Source organism: Planococcus citri, chromosome 2 (assembly GCF_950023065.1).
Source record: "Planococcus citri chromosome 2, ihPlaCitr1.1, whole genome shotgun sequence".
Lineage (NCBI taxonomy): Eukaryota > Metazoa > Arthropoda > Insecta > Hemiptera > Pseudococcidae > Planococcus > Planococcus citri.
The window spans coordinates 8745935-8766005 of NC_088678.1; the positions used below are offsets into that span (position 1 = coordinate 8745935).

Genomic DNA, 20071 nt, shown 5'->3' on the forward strand with positions numbered 1-20071 from the left:
TTTGAGAGGCATAAAAACGACGTTTTTTTGTGTGATCAGTTACTTATAAAAAGTTTATTATTTTGCTTCAAAATTTTAAAATTTGAATGATGATTCTTTTTTTTTAAATTCGGACTCGAAAATTAATCATTTTGCTCAAAAAATTGAAGGAAAAAAGCAAAAAAAAAAACGAAAAAAAAAACGGAAAAAATAACGGAATTTTTTTCGTTTTCCGTTTCGTTATAGCATTAAGATTTTTTGTAACGTTATAATTTCGTTACGGTTTCTTCTGCAACAAATTTCGTTTTCGTTTATCGTTACGTTATTATAACGGAAAAAATTCCGGTTTTTTCCGTTTTTTCGTTACGTTATGAATAACGTTATGACAACACTGTTAAGTAGGCACGAAAACGAAAACAAAAACGTAATTACCGCATAATTACGTGCGCAAAATGTCACGTACTTTTTTTTCCCCCATCTACTCGGTTGGTAACATTGCAGCCGAATAAATTTTTATGTGATTATCAAAGGAATGCGATTTGTGATGTAGAAATTTTTGGAATTTGTAGAGATAAATTAATATGATGATAATTATTTATAGTTATGTAGGAATTTTTAGAATATTCGATATTTCGATGGATGAAGGTTGTGTTTTCCATTAAGTATCTCAGAATCAATTCGAGTAAGTATTCGGCAATTTTTACACTGATTTTGGTCCTACTAATTTGTGTTTCATTCTTTGTGTGTTTTATTATGCTGTATTTTTCTAACAGGTAGATTTATTTCCTAATTCTGTACAGAATACCGTTCGAGTTATTCTAAAATTACGTATCTTTTAAGTTGTTTCTCCGAATTATTCATTTGTACCAACGTGCTGAGGAGTAATTCCACCATTTGAGAAAACAAAGTTGATCGAATGTGTTTCTATTGAAATTTGATCAGATGCAATTTGTATAGAGATCCGTAATTAAACTATCCAATAACACATTCCTCAGTTCACGAAACGATACTCTAATCATCACAGTATACATCCTGCCCAAAAACTTTCGTTTCAATTGAAATTCCTAGAGAAAAACTTACACAGATGTCCTGTAAATGATCCATGAAAATTCCTATCTACTAAGTAACTTTCATTCTTATCTAACTAGCCACATTTACGATTGAAAAAGTATTTACGAAATTTCGTAAGCAGCTAGAGTTCTCATGACGTAGGTATTTTTGAAGAAACGTAATTTAATTACTAACCGAATGATTTTCTTCTCTAATTACTATTACATTATGTTGTCGAATTGCTACGAAGGAAGTCTGAACCATTTGATATTTTCGACTGATAAGACGAGTATATGTAAATTGTACACCAGCTAACCTAACACCGATGTCATTTTACAGAGAACTGAGCCAATTTCACGCGATGAGTTACCATAAAACTGGACAACTGTTGCAGTACCCAACGAAAAATCAGTCACGAAGTAAAGGTAGGTAAAGCCTATGATGTGATTTTAAAACGGGTCAGTCACCTGTGCACAGTAAGGCGTTTTATTTATTTTTAGTCTACGAATTGACACTACACAACTATTAAGACAACGTCACAACGATTTATAAATAATTCTTTCTCATGTGCTGACTGCGGCGAATTAAGATAGGCATGTTGTCTTGTACTAGTGTCAGCTCATCCGTTGATCGAATACGAGTTCATTTAACATCGTAGTGTTCTAAAATCGTACTATTTTTTTTTCTTGTGTTTTAATTCCCAGTATTTTTTTTAGTGTATCACGCAAATAACAGCTTGAGCGGCAGCGAGACAGATATTTGTAGTTCAAATGAGAATCTGTCGCAGGAAGATCGATTTGTGATTTGTAACACTTTGAGGCAAGAACCTCAAGGACAAGAGAATAATCGTTATAGTACCGATTCTTCGTATAATACGCTAATCATTCATGGAGCTAACGATGAACACAGGTAAATTTCACGCATTTTTTTCACAACTACAATAATACCAATGGAATCTCTATTATCGGCTTACACCGCAGTGTAGACTTGTCCACGATTAGTCATCGTCCAAGAATTCGCAGTGATGCATTAATACATACTAACTCGATAGAGCTACCTTTTGTACGTTGAAAGATGATCTTAACGTTTATATGGATTTATACAAAGATTGGTTCGGTTTCAGGTATTCGTCGGGGACACCTCCTTACGCATATAGTGTTAAACACAACTCGTCCATATGTTCCAATTCGGGATCAAAGGATTCCTATCGAACCTATGATCCGGGAGTTTGCGAAATAACTAATATACCAGATGATTACTTGAGCCAGTCACAGGTGTGCATTTAAATTTCAACGAAAACTCGATCACTTTGGTAGCATTTATGAAATGAAACGTTGATTTTTTTCAAACAGGTTCTGAAGCATTTAGCGAAGGAAGTTAAAGTGCCATATTCGGATCATAGGAATTACGAAAACCCTAACGAATGTTCGACCATTAATGAAAATAGCGAATGGAATGCCGAGAATAATTCATTGAATCATTCATATCGATCGAAATCTCAACCGGATCTGACCCGGTTGCATAAAACGAAAATTGAGAATCCATCTAGGCACACTTTTGGTAACACAAGGTACTGAACGATGAACTGATTTTTTTACAATGTTTCTAGTTAATTCGTATTTAAAGTTCAATTCTTACAAGGGAACCTCTTGAGGTGTCCGCCTCCGATTTGAACAGGACCGCGATTTTTGGAAAGGGCATGTTCTAAAACCCCCAAATCCAAATTTTCAGCTCCCAAGTTCATTTTTGGCGAATTTTTGAAAATCCAAAATTGACTATTTTGGTGATTTATGTTTTTTTTTTAGAAAGTATGTACTTGATCAGTAAAAATGTTCAAAATTAGTCCCAAAACTGATATTACTCCACAAATCCAAATTTCGCCATTTCCAGCTGCTCTGGAGCCTCCAGCGTCATTTTTCAATTTCTCCAGAATTATGAATTTGCTCCAGAAGGCGTGAATACGAAGTTGGGCAGCTAAATATCGAGTTGTGTGTTATACTCGATCTGTTTAACGAATTTATTCACATTTGAGCCGATTCTGGAGGGGACACCTCAAGAGTGGATTGTTGACCAGCGTTTTTCATAATAAGAAATCAAAAAAAAAACAAAATTTTACCCTTTGTGAGGAAATTTTTGAAATTTGCGCGAAGCTCTGTATTTGGTTCGCATTAAACCCAACGAGGCTGAGTTCCGCCATTTCCAGCCATTCTGGAGGCTCCAGCGCGATTTTTAAATTTCTCCAGAATATTCAATTTGCTCCAGAAAGCGTGAATATGAAGTTGGGCAGCTAAATATCGAGTTGTGTGTTATGCTCGAACTGTTTAATGAATTTATTTACATTTGAGCCGATTCTGGAGCGGCACCTCAAGAGTGGTTTTTTGACCAGCTTTTTTTAAAAATAAAAATATCCAAAAATCAAAAATTTCTCCTTTGTGAGAAAATTGTTGAAATTTGCGCGTGTCGCTGTATTTCGTCATCAATTCGCACCTCGGGAGTTATAAGGTCACATCTCAAAAAAAATCGATTTTGATGTTTTTGCATTTTTGGGGTTTGCATGACCCCCTGCAACCAAAAATAACACTTTGAGTCGGGTATGCTGCTTAGATCATGTAAAAAATGCAAAGGGCCTAACTCAAAATTTCTACAACATTGCAAGTTGTTTGGAGTTATAAGGTCACATCTCAAAAAACTCCTCTTTCTTTGAGCAAAATTTGCACATACAAAGTGTCAGAAACCAGTTTCAATAGTGTTGAACGTTTTTAAGATGTAAAATAATCACAAGGAGTGTATTTTTTGTAGGTTTGTTCCAAAACAAAAAATTTTTAAAATAGAACATTTTTCAGAAAAATTAATTTGCATATATATTAAAATTGTAGTTTTTTGGGAAAAACTCAAAAACTAAGCACTCTAGAAAAAAACTAACGACATTATGTCGATTGGAAATTTAATTCTCTACAATTTTGTTATCATGAAAATTTTTTTGGACGCTTTTTTTCGCCTCCAGATCACTTTTTATGAAAGGTTATAACTCAAAATGTTTTCCAAACATTGCAATATTTCCTGTTTAAGATTTTATTTTTCAAAATATTCTTATGCTAAATGAAGGTAGGATACCCAATCTTCAAAATGACATGCTATTCATTCCTCACAATTGATTATAAGTTGATGAAAATAATGAATCAAGTTTTGAAAAAAAAGAAAATCACTCTCCTGTAAAATTTCACTTTTTTGAGATGTGACCTTATAACTCCCGAGGTGCGAATTAATCACACGAGAGCGAATTTCGCCATTTCCAGCCTTTCTTGGGCCTCCCATTAATTTTTGGATACCTATTTTTATTATGAAAAAAGCTGGTCAAAAATCCACTCTTGAGGTGTCCTCTCCAGAATCGACTCAAATGTGAATAAATTCGTTGAACCGATCGAGTATAACACACAACTCGATTTTTTGCTGCCCAGCTTCATATTTACGCCTTCTGGAGCAAATTGAAGATTCTGGAGAAATTGAAAAAAAGCGCTGGAGCCTCCAGAATGGCTGGAAATGGCGAAATTCGCCCTCGTGGGGTTAGTTCATGAAGAAATACTGCGATTTGCGCAAATTTCGAAAATTTCCCCACAAATGGTAAAATTTTATTTTTTTGATTTGTTATTATGAAAAAAGCTGGTCAAAAATCCACTCTTGAGGTGTCCCCTCCAGAATCGGCTCAAATGTGAATAAATTCGTTTAACAGAACGAGTATAACATACAACTCGATATTTAGCTGCCCAACTTCGTATTCGCGCCTTCTGGAGCAAATTCATAATTCTGGAGAAATTGAAAAATAGCGCTGGAGGCTCCAGAGCGGCTGGAAATGGCGAAATTTGGATTTGGGGGGTTAATATCAGTTTTGGTACTCATTTTGAACATTTTTACCGATCAAGTGAGTACTTTTTTAAAAAAAGCATAAATCACCAAAATAGTCAATTTTGGATTTTCAAAAATTCGCCAAAAATCGAAAAATGAACTTGCGCAGCTGAAAATTTGGATTTGGTGGTTTTAGAACATGCTCTTTCCAAAAATCGCGGTCCCGTTCAATTCGGAGGCGGACACCTCGAAAGGTTCCCTTGTTAGAACATTGAGAAATGCTCAAGAAAGAGAAACCAAAGTAAAATTCAAACGTACAAATTTGAAAAATATTACCTCAAATATTCATTTTTCGAACTAATTTACCTCTATTCACATTCAGCTTTCTTTTCAGCATCTTAAATTTAACCCCTATTATTCGTATTGCTTACAGAAAAGACCAACGATGTATACGAATGATGGAGAATCTGATACAAGAAAACAATAACTTAAAACTAGAATTAGAAGCATGTTATCAAAATGTAGCCAAATCTACAAAAGTCAGTCCAATTTCACCTTACGACTAAATCTTTTCTACAACTTGTTCTTAACCCAACTTAACACATTTTTACAGCTCGAACAAGAAGTAGGCAAAGTCCATCGAGCCCATGAAGACCTTGTTGAATCATGTGAAAGACGAGAACGCCTGGAACGAACAGCTCGAGCTAAATTACAAGCTGAAATCAGACGATTACAAGATGCCAATCGTAGTCTACGAGACCAGGTCGATACACAAGCTAAACAGCTCATCGCTGCTAGAATATCTCACAGTGGCAGTCTCGATAAACAAGATTCGTCCAAAAGAGATGCCATCATTGCTCAACTTCTTGCTCAAAGTTCGTATTGCAATATTTGTTTTTTTTCGTCGATGATTATTTTTGTATCAATTCTGCATTTTTTGTTTTCAGATAAAGAACTTATGGCTACCAAAGATAGACAAGAGATTGAACTATCTGCTCAAAGAGTTACGCTGGAAGAACAAAGAACTCATATCGATATTCTAGATACAGCTTTAACCAATGCTCAAGCCAACGTAGTACGACTCGAAGAAGAAGTAAGCCACGAATTAAAAAAAAAAATATCATTTCAATTTACTCTTACAAGGGAACCTCTTGAGGTGTCACACTCCGATTTGAACGGGGCTGCGATTTTTGGAAAGAGCATAGTCTAAAACCCCCAAAACCAAATTTTCAGCTGCCCAAGTTCATTTTTCGATTTTTGGCGGATTTTTTAAAATTCAAAAATTACTGTTTTTGGAGATTTAGGCCTTTTTTTAAAAAGTACATACTTGATCAGTAAAAATTGTCGAAATAAGTCCCAAAACTATTACTAATTACCCAAATCCAAATTTCACCATTTCCAGCCATTCTGGAGCCTCCAGCGCAATTTTTCAATTTCTCTAGAATTTTGAATTTGCTCCAGAAAGCGTGAATATGAAGTTGGGCAGCTAAAAATCGAGTTGTGTAATACATTCGACCTGTTTAACGAGTTGATCCACATTTGAGCCGATTTTGAGAGTGACACCTCAAAAGTGGCTTCTTGAGCAGCTTTTTTCAAAATTAAAAAATCCAAAAAATCATAAGTTGCCCATTTGTGTGGAAATTTTTGAAATTCACGCGAATCGCTGTATTTTGTCCAAAACTAACCTCCCAAATCCAAATTTCACAATTTCCAGCCATTCTGGAGCCTCTAGCGCAATTTTTCAATTTCTCCAGAAATTTGAATTTGCTCCAGAAGGCGTGAATATGCAGCTGGGCAGCTAAAAATCGAGTTGTATATTACAGTCGACCTGTTTAACGAGTTTATTGTTTATCCACATTTGAGCCGATTTTGAGAGTGACACCTTGAAAGTGGTTTTTTGGGGTGTCAATCTCGCTCCAAAACGGCTGGAAATGGTAGAATTTGCGGTCCGGGGGTTAGTTCTTGAAGAAATACAGCGATTCGCAAAAATTTCAAACATTTCCTCACAAACGGTTATCTTTTGATTTTTTGGATTTTTTTGATTTTGAAAAAAGCGGGTCAAAAAACCACTCTTGAGATGTCACTCCTAAAATCGGCTCAAATGTAGATAAACTCGTTAAACAGGTCGAGTATAATACACAACCCGATTTTTAGCTGCCTAACTGCATATTCACGCCTTCTGGAGCAAATTCAAAATTCTGGAGAAATTGAGAAATCACGCTGGAGGCTTCAGAATGGCTGGAAATGGTGAAATTTGGATTTGGGTAATTAATATTAGTTTTGGGACTTGTTTTGACCATTTTTACTGATCAAGTACGTACTTTTAAAAAAAGCCTAAATCTCCAAAAACAGTCATTTTTGAATTTTCAAAATGAACTTGGGCAGCTGAAAATTTGGTTTTGAGGGTTTTAGACTATGCTCTTTTCAAAAATCGTAGTCCCGTTCAAATCGGAGTGTGCTGTGTGACACCTCAAGAGGTTCCATTGTTAGAAAGATTCCATCTCTCAATTTGAATTTTTTTCAGTGTCGAAAGAAACAAATGCACGTCGATAGAGTGGCCCAGCTGCAAAGAGCTTTATCATCGCTGCAACTCACCAGCGAACGACGAGAACAAACCGAACGAAAATTACGACTGCAGTTGGAAAACGAACTGAAAATGGAGAGAGCCCGGAATAGTAAAACATCTCAAAGCCATAGTGGTAATGATCTACTCGTACAACTGTACTTAACACGATGTGCATTATTTATTCGGTAATTGGATCAGTTAATCGTGCCATAGGTGAATTTGGCGAAAGCTTACCCGAACTGAAACGTAAATTGAGAGAAAAAGATGAAAAAATTATGCACCTGGAAGGAGAAGTAGCCAAATGGGAACAGAGGTATTTGGACGAAAGTGAATTACGTCAGGCTGCCATCCATGCTGCTAGTATACCAAAGTGAGATATTTTTCTGCTATATTTTGAATGTTTCCTCTTAATTTTTCTATTGAATATTTGAATGTGGAATTGATAGTTTTATTGTGAATATTTTTTGTATCATTTTATAATATTTTGAAGTGTTTTCTGTGTAGAAAATTTGATTTAATATTGATTTTTTTTATAAATGAAATAATAGGGATGCAAAAATAGCAGCTCTCGAAAAGACCAGTCAAGAAAGTGAAAAAATAATCGCCGAAGCTAGATCAGACAAATTGAGACAGATGGACGAAGTTCACGCAGCTCAAAAAAAGGTTACAGATCTGGAGTCAAGGTATAAATTTTGAGTTTTTACAAAAAAAATTCTAAAAAATTCATTTTTGAAGAATTTTTTATTAATAGCTTAATTTTTAAATTTTTATTACAGAATGAAAGAATTGGAATCTAAATTAGCAGAACGCGATGCCATGATCAAAGTACTGCAGAAAAAACACACTTACGATAAGGAGGTCACTTCAAGTTCATATCCAAGCATGTCAATCAATCACCACGGTCTTCATTCGAGTCTCAATATGACTGATTTGAATGCTGAAGATTTAGGTAAACCATAAATCACAAATAATCACTTGAATGATCTTGATCAATTTGAGGAATTATATATTATTTATAATTCATCTGTACGTTTTAACTCTTATAGGAGGTCCAGCTTCTACAACTAGTGTATTATCAGCTGCTTCGAGTGTCCTTACGAGTTCAACTGGGTTTGGATCGAATACATCGTATGGTGGAAGTGTAACGAGCAGCTTACATCAGCGAAGTAATAAGTATAGCTCGAGTAATCAGAGTTTTGACGAGAAGTCACTCGATGACCAGTTGAAAGAACTCGACTCTCAGCTTCTAAGCAAGGTATATTTTGTTTTACTAACAAGTTCAAAGTGGTAAGAAAAAATGAACAGAAGAGTGAAGTTTTTTTTTGAGTTTATAATAATTACTTAACGGTTTATTTTTCAATTTTTTTTTTTTTTTTTGAATTTATTGGGAACTGACGCTTGAATGGATGATTTTTTTTTGAGAATGGTAACAAAACTTTTTGCTTGAAAAATACCTGCGTTTTTTCATTTTTTCAACGATTTGTAAGTTCCATGATTGGTTCATAATTTTTTTCATTGAATCGTATGTCTTGGATTTGTTTTTTCTGAAATTTTATGAAAACGCTCCAAAATTATGAAAGTTGTTTTTTTTTTTAAATTTTGGACCAGACAACGCTGAGGTTGAAAAATTCTATAAAAATATCGCATTTGCCAAAATTTTATGTGCTGGAGTTCATTTTTGTAGCATTGAAGGATTTTTAGATGTCAGAATGGTTTTGAGCCATTTAGTCTTTAGAACAGCTCTGGACCTGGAGCCCTCAGCAGATTTTTGTGAAATTAAATTAAGCATAAAATATTTCATCCAATCAAATTGGAAATCTGATATTCAGTTTATAGCCTATTTTCGACTTTTTGAATTTACTGGAGGTAATTTTAAACTGCCCTGGAGCCTCCAGTGACATTTTGAAAACACTCACTTTTTTGGAAAATATTTTTGAGTCGACTGGAAGACTGTTCATAGCTGTCGCAGTTCATTTGGGTAAATCTTGAGGAATTTTTTTGGAAAACTGGAGTTCCCAAAATGTGGCTAGAGGCTGAACGGCTTGAAACTATCTCCAGCTCGGCATGTCGAAAATAGGGCATGAACTAATTTCAGTTTTTGATTGCGTAGATTCTGTGGAAATTTCAATTTTCTAAAATCTGCTGGAGGCTTCAAAACGACTCGAAACTGTTTCCAATTGATTCTGATACATGCAAAATTTCAGCTTTTTAGCTGAATCAGTTAAAATTTTGATTTTTTCACTTTTTTCTCAAATTTGATTTTTAAAAATCCCCAAAAGTTTGAAAAATGAACCAAGTATAGGTATAACATGAGATTTTGGTTGGTGGGGTATTTTTGCATGCTCTTTTGATCCAGGCTCGTCTGATCTGAAAGCTTTTCTGCTTGTTTGAGTACCTACTTCTCTTATTGAAAATATTAAATTTTGAAAAACATTCAATTCCTTGATAAATTTTCAAATAAGACCGATTAATGAGTACATAATTGAAAAACTGAGTTTTCTAAATCATTTCTGTCCACAAAAATGATCAAAAATTGAAAAAAAAAACTACAAATCACTATAAAATGTTTGAAGTTTTTGGATTCAAAAAATCACCCGCAGGTGACTAAAAAAAAAACCTAAATTTTTCGACAAATTTTCCAAAGCACTTTCTGAGTATAGAAAATTTGAAATAATAAACAAAAACTGTAAACAGATCATTTTTGGTGAATTTTTGGGAACCACGTTTGGGTCAAAAATAAAAAAAAATCAAATTTTCACCCAATTGACCTAGAAATTATAAATTTTGTATGTACCTAATTTTTGACCTCCCGAATTGATCGAAAATGGTTTCGAATTGTTTTGAGCAGTTCTGGAGCCTCCAGCAGATTTCTGAAAATTGAAATTTCCATAAAATCTCCACCCAATAGAGTTGAAGAGCTAAAATTTGTATTACACCGTGATTTCAAGATACCGAATCGATTGCAGGCGGTTCAAGTCGTTCTGGAGTCTCCAGCAATTTTTCAAAAATTCCAGTTTTACAAAAAAAAAAATGAAAAAATTACATTTTTGTTGAAATGAACTGCGGCATGTGTTACTGGTTCAGTGCTAGAAAGTGAACCAGTTAACCAAATTACCCATCAATTTTTCCAAAATCGGTTTCTGCCAATTCAGAACAGTAAATTTCTCGAATTTTCAATCATGAAATTACTGGTAAAATTTGCGGTTCCAAACTGGCAGAAAACGATTTTGGAAAAATGGTGTGTGACCAGTCACGTGGGTCACTAACAAGCACCAATCGCGTTTTACATGTGCTAAAGTTGATTTGAATGACTTTTATGGCACTTTTTTGAAAATCTGGAGTTTCCAAAATGAGGCTGGAGGCTCCAGAATTGCTTGAAACCGCCTAAAATTGATTTAGCATGTTGAAATTGAGATATAATGCAAATTTTAGCTTTTCGACGTCATTGGGTCAAATTTTGTGAAAATTTCAAGTATCAAAAATCTGCTGGAGGCTCCAAAAATGCTCAAAACGCTTCGAAACTGTTTGTAATCGATTCCGAGGGTCGAAAATGACGTACACACCAAATTTCAGCTTTCTTGGTCAATTGAAAGAAATTTTGATTTTTTCAATTTTGGCCCTTTGATTTTCAAAAATTCACCAAAAATCGGAAAAGCACTTTAGTCTCCTGTAATTTTGGACTTTGATGTATTTTTGCGTTCTCTTCCAATTGAGCTCTGTTCAGTTCAAAAAATATCTGCCAATTGGGTTACCTCTTTTGTAAATATTACAGAGCCAAAACGAATCACAAATCTGTAATCTCTGTTCAAAGTGTCAGTTCTCAAATTTTAATTTTTTTTTTTTGATATTTTTTTACGCTTACATATAAGAATTTTGAATGCTTCCTTTATATAACGTTTCTGAAAGACGTGTTATCATAACATTGATGGTGTTCTCCTAAACCCCCAAAGCCTTCTTTCGCTTCTCCTTTGACATCCGTTTGATTTTCATCATCTACAATTTCGCTGTTGTTGGTTTTTGTGACACGTGTGTGGTCTTTGCTGCGTGGACTAATCCAATCAATCTCCGAGTACACTCCGATTCCTGAACCATCGATACGTCTTTGTTTTGGAAATGTTTTCAGAGAGGTCTTTGCTGTTTTCCAGGCTTCTCTCATCCAGGCGCTGTGTCGCGAAAAGGAAAAGCATCCCAACCACTATTGGCGAGTGTGACCGGTAATAACATGCAGCTTTTCGAGCCGGGCACCATATTACAAGGGTTAATTAGCCAAAGCACCAATAGACCCGACGATATGATCCTGCTCGAGAAACAAGGCCTGTGCTCGCAAGCTCAACGCCAAGACCTCGTTAGAGGCGGAAGTCTACCGCCGAGCTCGCTACCTCGACCCAAAAAACACCGCAAGTCGTCGGTTACCACGAAATTCGGCGAATACGGCCGGCTCAGTGATAGCGAGATCACCATGCAGAAATCCACCCATTCCAGCGTAGATAACGTCAACTCCGGGCCCAGTCGAAGCTCCAAAGCGAGTCGAGAGTCGACTCCCAAGAAACTAGGAGAATACAGTCGCCTGAGCGATGAACGTAAAACACCTACGCCCACATCGACTCCACCTAATGAAAAGCTCATAATGCAACGCGACAGTCGCGAATCAAGTATACCTCTTCCTAGACGTTTCGGTGAATACAGGAAATTGGCAGATAACGAGAAACCATCCACGTTGGCCTCGATGACCGCCGGTGACACGAGTGACGGATGCCATTCAATTCGTGAATCGCCCTCGCGTCGGTATCCTTCGCCAGGGGCCACATCTTACGATCCGTATCCCAATATGCCAGCTCACGATCCACGTAAAACCTGCGAAAGCCCAGTCAACCATAAACCCCGCGAATCCCCAGGTAGATCTATGTTCATCAAATGGGGCGAATACAATAAATTGAAAATCGCCGAAAACGAACGTAAAATGTCCACCAACTCTACCAGCTCCACCGAAAGTGGCATGAAAATCAGAAGCTCGCCGATGCGTAGCTTGATCCCATCGGTCAAGAAGAGTGGTGAATACTCCTGTTTCACACCTGCCAGTGTAGCACAGGCCCAAGCTCAAGCACAAGCCCAAGCTGATCATAAAATAGGCCCTAATATCGAATCCAAGCTCAGGATATTCTCACCTGGCGGAGTACCTGGTCGCAGAGGTTCGCTTCAGAGAGAAAACAAGAAAGAAGTTACCGAAGGAGTTCGCTCCTTACCTACTCCCAATAAATATCGAATACATTTTTGAATATTTTACACGACTTTATTACGTATATCGAGTCTTCCAAAACACTTGGTCTTTTTTTTCTTCTAATTTTTTTTTGTAACTGGGAATTTTCAAGACTGTAGTCAAAAGGATGAGTTTATAAGTACCAAATTATTAATTTGTTTAAGTGTTTTTTTTCTCTTTCTTTCTTTTTATTTATTTACGAAAATATGGAGCTTAAATTTTTTAGTCTTCGGAAAAGCATTTTTTTAATTTCTTTTTAGATTTTAAGTACCTTTATGATTCCTTTATTACCAATACGTTTTCATTCTTCCATTTTGTGTCATGACTTGTCAGTATAATAGCGAAAGGCATTTATATATTTTTTAACTCGATCAGTTCGAGATTTTGCTCTTAATATCTCTACATAATTTTACTATATCCTACGTTATATTATTTACTCCATTTTGCTACATTAAGGAGTGTTTTTTGAAAATATTGAGTATTGATTTGTGATACCAAAGATTCCTCGAATTTATCTAGTGATATAGATAAAGTCTCGATGGAAGTTTTTATTATTTTTTTCAAATTGAAAAATTTGTAATGAAATTATGTTACTTACGTTTTTATAGTCGATTATCTAGCTATGTGATCTTACGTAGGTTTCAAGTACGTTTATTATTTTGTAATTTTAACCATGTAAATAATTCTTTCTTTCGCTTATTCGTGAAATTACTGCGAACAAATAAATGATATTGCTCAAATTAATACATATTGAATGAGTTGAATTATTATTATTATTATTATTATTTTTTTCAAATTCTGTACTTGAATTATAAGGATCATTTTGTATCGAATTAGCTCGGTTTTGTATTTAGGCTCACCGATTTTGCTCATTTTTTTTCAGGTGCCTTACAGATAAGGAAAGGTGGAAAATCGCGGGTCATTGACTTGGCTCCTCACCCCCCCCCCCCACCACCCTTCCTCCCTTGAGACACGCGGAACAGGGTTTGTTCATTTCTTACAAGGGAACCTCTTGAGGTGTCCGTCTCCGATTGGAACAGGACCGCGATTTTTGGAAAGAGAATGTTCTAAAACCCCCAAATCCAAATTTTCAGCTGCCCAAGTTCATTTTTCGATTTTTGGCGAATTTTCGAAAAATCCAAAATTTACTATTTTGGTGATTTATGCTTTTTTTAAAAAGTACGTACTTGATCAATAAAAATGTTCAAAATAAGTCCTAAAACTGATATTAACCCCCCCCCCCATCCAAATTTCGCCATTTCCAGCAATTCTGAAGGCTCCAGCGTGATTTTTCAATTTCTCCAGAATCTTCAATTTGCTCCAGAAGGCGTGAATATGAAGCTAGGCAGCTAAAAATCGAGTTGTGTGTTATACTCGAACTGTTTAACGAATTTATTCACATTTGAGCCGATTCTGGAGCGTACACTTCAAGAGTGGGTTTTTGACCAGCTTTTTTCATAATAAAAATGTACAAAAATTAAAGGGAGGCCAAAGAAAGGCTGGAAATAGCGAAATTCGCTCTCGTGTGGTTAATTAATGGCAAAATACAACGATTCGCGCAAATTTCAGAAATTTTCTCATAAACGAGAAATTTTTGATTTTTGGATATTTTTATTTTGAAAAAAAGCTGGTCAAAAAACCACTCTTGAGGTGTCCCTTCCAGAATCGACTCAAATGTGGATAAATTCGTTAAACAGGTCGAGTATAACACACAACTCGATTTTTAGCTGCCCAACTTCATATTCACGCTTTCTGGAGCAAATTGAAGATTCTGGAGAAATTGAAAATTCGCGCTGGAGCCTCCAGAATGGCTGGAAATGGAGAAATTCGGCCTCAGGGGGTTTGTTCATGATGAAATACTGCGATTCGCGCAAATTTCGAAAATTTTCTCGCAAACGGGAAATTTTTGATTTTTGAATAATTTTATTTTGAAAAAAAGCTGGTCAAAAAACCACTCTTTAGGTGTCCGCTCCAGAATCGGCTCAAATGTGAATAAATTCGTTAAACAGGTCGAGTATAACATACAACTCGATTTTTAGCTGGCCAACTTCGTATTCACGCCTTCTGAAGCAAATTCAAAATTCTGGAGAAATTGAAAAATCGCGCTGGAGGCTCCAGAAAGGCTGGAAATGGCGAAATTTGGATGGGGGGGGGGGGTTAATAGCAGTTTTAGGACTTATTTTGAACATTTTTATTGATCAAGTACGTATCTTTTTAAAAAAAAGCATAAATCACCAAAATAGACAATTTTGGATTTTCAAAAATTCGCCAAAAATCGAAAAATGAACTTGCGCAGCTGAAAATTTGAATTTGGGGGTTTTAGAACATGCTCTTTCCAAAAATCGCGGTCCCGTTCAAATCGGAGACGAACACCTCGAGAGGTTTCCTTAGCTTTTGAATCGAAGTAGGTATCGTCTTGGTTTTTTATCTGCCCCTTCCCACCCCAACCCCATGTACTCCTCTATTTTCGAGAATTTGTTAAAAATCGAAAAAATCAACTTGAAAATTTGATTCTGAGGGATGGGTTAATGAACTTACCTTACTTATTCGCAAAATGAAAGAAACTTCCTTAAACGAAGATCCTATAGGTAAACTAATTTTTCAGACCACTCAGCAAAAAGGAAATAAATCCTTTACGAGCTAATCTGAGCACGTATTCGTCGGATAAATTCATTTATAATACACCGCAGAACTAGGTACATAAAAAAAAAAACAGCTAGTACACGCATCATTTGCAAAAAAAAAGGAAAAAAATACACATAAAGAACGAGCGAGAGAGCGAATAGCGAAAAAAAAATGTATATGACCGTTGTCATTATGATGGAAAACAATTCTGACGTAGACAAATGATACGTCATAATAACATACGCCATTTTGACACAACCTACTGTCACCGTGCTAATAATGAACATCAGAGTTTTATCTTGTCGTCTGCTTTTGTCAGTTCAAAACATACACTCGCTATATGGAACGGGGAAGTCTGAAACATTTTATAATAAATGATTTCACGTCAAATTTGACAGTACTTTTTCAACTAATTTTTTTCCTAGTTGTTATATGCCTATCGGCTGACTAATATTTCGCCGAGCTTAATGTCGCGGGGTAGGCCCCTATACGAGAACGAGGTGCCCCTGCAAATCGTATTGCGAAGTTGCGCAATCCTTTCCCCTTTTTAGTTTTTGTGCATGGGTATTCCCTGAGGAATATGTGTACGTGTACTCAATTATAACGATGAGATGAGAATCTTTTTACGTCTAAGTTTGTATATGCGAGGTAGTAGGTACCTAACTAGGTAGCATGTGATTATGTAGTAGTTTTATTAGCGTTTCTATATCTACGTTGTGATATTTTTCTTTGCAGAGGGTTACTTTTACTTGAGATATTTCATATTTGTACTTGTCTGTTACCTCGAAGAACTTACATAGATGGTTTTGTAAGAGTATCTTCAGCTTCGTGGAAATCTCGATGCAACGTTAAAAAATAAAGAACAGTAAGAGGCTAGGTATGTTATCAATTAATTTTGAAAGCGTCCACTCAGGATCAAATTTTGAGCTGCTGGAGTTTATTTTTCGATTTTTGACCAACTTTCAAAAATATAGATAAGTGAATGGGTTGGGGACGGAAAGGGCAGATCAAAGAACTAAGACGATATTTCGATCAGCGAATCTCCGAATACTATAACAAAACATATGACACTCTGCATTCCTTCAGTACCATTACTTGTTATTTTGAACTCTGGTCGAAATTTGAAAATGAAAAAAACAAACAAACAAAAATGAGCAACAAAAACAAGAAATTCTCAAAAACGAAATCGAATAACGAAAATGAAAAGATAAAAACAAATTGTGAATCAGAAACGATTTTTTTAAAATTTTAAATTGAGAACAGAAACTTTGAAAATAAAAACGGAAACTACCACCCCCCCCCCCCGTCTTTCTCATCAGAAAAACTTAAAAAGAAACACTGGAAATCGAAAGATCTCAAAATGAAAGCCGAAAATGAAAATATACCAAAATTAAAACCAAAAATTGTCATTCTCAAAACCCCGAAGTGAAAAAAAATCCAAAAAACTAAATCAAACATGATTGTCCTCAAGAAAAAGTGGCCCTACTTACAAAATGGCGGCCATTTTGATTGACAGGCCAGCCGAAATCGCTGATTTTGAGTTCCAACATGGGACTGGCACGAAATTTTTAAAACCGTACAAAGATAAATCGAAAGATCATGCAAAAGTTTATCACCTGTCAAAATGTGAGGGCTGAAGTGCCTTTTTTGATTTTTGGTGAATTTTTGAAAATCAAATTTAAGCCAAAAATGAGGGGGAAAAAAATCAAAATTTTACCAAATTGACCAAGATAGCTGAAATTTGAGATATACTCAATTTTCGACATGCCAAATCAATTGGAAGCTATTTCAAACCGTTTTGAGCAGTTCTGAAGCCTCCAGCAGATTTTTGGAACTCGAAATTCCCACAAAATTTCATCAAATGGAGGTGGAAAGCCGAAATTCATTGTGCAATCCAACTTTAATACGCTACGAAGTCAACTGCAGGTGGATTTCAAGACATTTTGGAGCTTCCAGCGACTTTTTGAAAATTACTGGAGCCTCCAGTAGATTTTTGAAACATGAAATTTCCCCCAAAATTTCATCAAAATGGAGATGAAGAGCCGAAATTCATTCAGCAAACTAATTTCAATACGCAAAGAAGTCGACTGCTGGTGGATTTCAAGTCGTTTTGGAGCCTCCAGCGACTTTTTGAAAGGTTTGTGTGGCGTTTTTTGGAAAATTGAAACTTCCAAAAAGTAGCTGGAAGCTTCAAAACCATTTGAAACCACCTGCATGCAGTCGACTTCGTATCGTATTGAAATTAGTTTGCGAAGTAAATTTCAGCTTGCTCTTCATTTGATAAAATGTTGTGGGAATTTAAAGTTTCAAAAATCTGGTGGAGACTTCAGTTATTTTCAAATATATGCTGGAGGCTCCAAAATGACACCCACCTGAAGTGGTCTTCAATGGGGTGTTAAAATTGGAGTGCGCGGTAAATTTCTGCATTCCATCTCCGTTTGATGAAATTTTGGGGAAATTTCAAGTTTCAAAAATCTACTGGAGGTTCCAGTAATTTTCAAAAAGTCTCTGGACGCTCCAAAAGACATTAATTGCAGAGTAAATTTTGGCTTTTCAACTACATATTTTGATGAAATTTTGTGGGAATTTCGATTTTCAAAAACCTGCTGGAGGCTCCAGAACTGCTCAAAACGCTTTGAAACAGTTTCTAATCGATTTGGCATGTCGAAAATTGGATGTATCGCAATTTTTAGCTTCCTTGGTCAATTTGGTAAAATTTTGATTTTTTCTCTCATTTTTGGCCTAAATTTGATTTTCAAAAATTCACCGAAAATCGAAAAACGCACTTTAGCACTTGAAATTTTGACAGGTGATAAATTTTTGCATGATCTTTCGATCTACCTTTGTAAAGTTTGAAAAAGTTCGTGCAAGTCCTGACCTGTCAATCAAAATGGCCGCCATTTTGTAAGTAAGACCAACTTTTTTTTGGCAAGTTTGCTTTAAAATGTTCCTTAGGACGTCCCCTTTAAGAAAAAAGTTGTCCCGGATGATTGACGTTGGGGGGAGGGTGCAATAGATCCGTATGCGAGCTCCTCGACTAAAAGGAATAACAAAACAATCTCCAAAATGTCTGTCCTAGAAAATGAAAACGGCATCTAAAAATGAAACAAAACAAAAAACGCCTACTACATACGTGTAACTTATGAACAAATACTAAAAATCAGAAGCCCCAGATTTTTTTCTATTTTTTTATTTTGTTTAATTTTGTTCTCTCAACTTCAAAATGAAATTTAAAACAGTAAGTACAAATAATACAAATATGGGCTAATAAATATACTTTTTTGGGGTGGGGGGCTTGAAGATAGGAAGAGGGCTGGAAAATCAAAATTCTCAGAAGGTAGGAAGGTACATCCAAACCACCCCCTCTAGGAACACATGATAAATTTCAGCCTCCCAGACATAATCAAAAACAATTTTTAAAAATTTGAAACCACGTACTTTTTTGTAGCTGCAAAGAAGCCCAGAGGGGTTGAAAAATCGAAACCGCCAAAAGAAACATCTCAATTGAGCATCCTCCAGATGTCCATCATGCTTGCTAGGTCGATTTGAAAAGTGAAATAAAATCCAAAAATCCAAAATGAAATCAAATATCGAAAACGAAAACGCAAACTGAGAACTAAAAAAACGTAAAAGAAACACAATCTTCTTTCGCCACAAAATTGGGGGAGGGGTTTCCATGGGCTCGAAATAGGGGTTTCAATTTTGTACTTATCTTGATTACCTATGTATATAAAAATAGTGATAATGATTGTTTCAGATTTGTGTTGGTTTTATACGAAACTGAAGCGATCTTGAGGCATAAGTATTTCATTGAAATTATGTAGGTACCTACTTAAAAATGGTATAAGATTGTTGAGATACGCCATTCATAAGAATCTATCCAAATCTTTGTATTTTACACAAAATTACAGCAAGCTGAAAATACTTGAGAAAAGATTCATTCAATTTTTTTGCTCAAAATTTTCATGTAGGTGATGCTCAAAAATTTTTTTTATCGAGATTTTTGTTTTTCTCGCGAAATTTTAACCCATTTAGATAGGTCGCACGGTCACGTTATCGATATGTCATACATCCTATTTTTTTGATGAAATGGCCTCGATGATGCGTAACTTTGAAAATTCACAACGGGCCATTGTGCCGGCCGTTTTTCACAAAGTTGGTCTCTATCAGCGTGGGATGAATGGATGCAATCATGAAGGTGAGTATTTTTGTCCCGAAAGACGTACAGCTTCCACAGAGCCGTTTCTGTGTGAAAAAGTGCCAAAATTGGAAAAAAATTGCCTTATTATAGTTCTGGAGCGCAATTGTGCCAGAGCCCACTCAAAAAATTAATAGGTATATCTATACTCAGGAGAGAGTCATCTACCAAATCAAAAAAATTGTCCTCCACCAATTTTTAAAAATGGGGGTGGGGTGTTGAAGCTCCAGCTCCCTATAGAGGCGAGCAAAAAATCGAAAGTCAGACTTTCGTACATCGACTACAAACGTTATTAGCCTTCTGAGAAACGTCCCATTGCATTGCATCTCATAGTGTGTTGTTCGCCATATAATACTAGCAAACTAGCATTGTGTTGCGATGAGACGTTTGAAATGGTCGTATCACACCTCAGTGTTCGATCCTTTGACTATAATATTATTTTTATCTAAATAGTCAAAGGTTCGATCGAACCAGTCTTCTGTCAGTTCTGTCCCTTCTATCCTACGTATCCTACGCGCATGTTTTCTATCATTGTACCTTGTACCCCCCCCCC

The 20071-nt window shown here is 35.8% G+C and overlaps 1 protein-coding gene across 3 annotated transcripts; it reads left to right on the forward strand.

Moving 5' to 3' along the window:
* The first annotated feature begins 507 nt into the window (after positions 1-507).
* Positions 508-13441, forward strand: LOC135834506 (uncharacterized). Of its 3 annotated transcripts, none has more exons than XM_065348427.1 (14): positions 508-752; positions 1369-1454; positions 1746-1938; positions 2153-2303; positions 2382-2599; positions 5306-5411; positions 5486-5747; positions 5820-5965; positions 7397-7571; positions 7652-7808; positions 7987-8121; positions 8215-8387; positions 8485-8693; positions 11562-13441. In XM_065348427.1, the coding sequence occupies exons 1-14, from the start codon at positions 619-621 to the stop codon at positions 12711-12713; spliced, it is 3297 nt and encodes a 1098-aa protein (XP_065204499.1). In that variant the 5' UTR covers positions 508-618; the 3' UTR covers positions 12714-13441. The 3 variants fall into 3 exon arrangements, with proteins under 3 accessions (XP_065204499.1, XP_065204498.1, XP_065204500.1); XM_065348426.1 differs by having other exon boundaries at positions 509-752; positions 7637-7808; XM_065348428.1 differs by having other exon boundaries at positions 510-661; positions 7637-7808.
* Positions 13442-20071: the final 6630 nt, after the last annotated feature.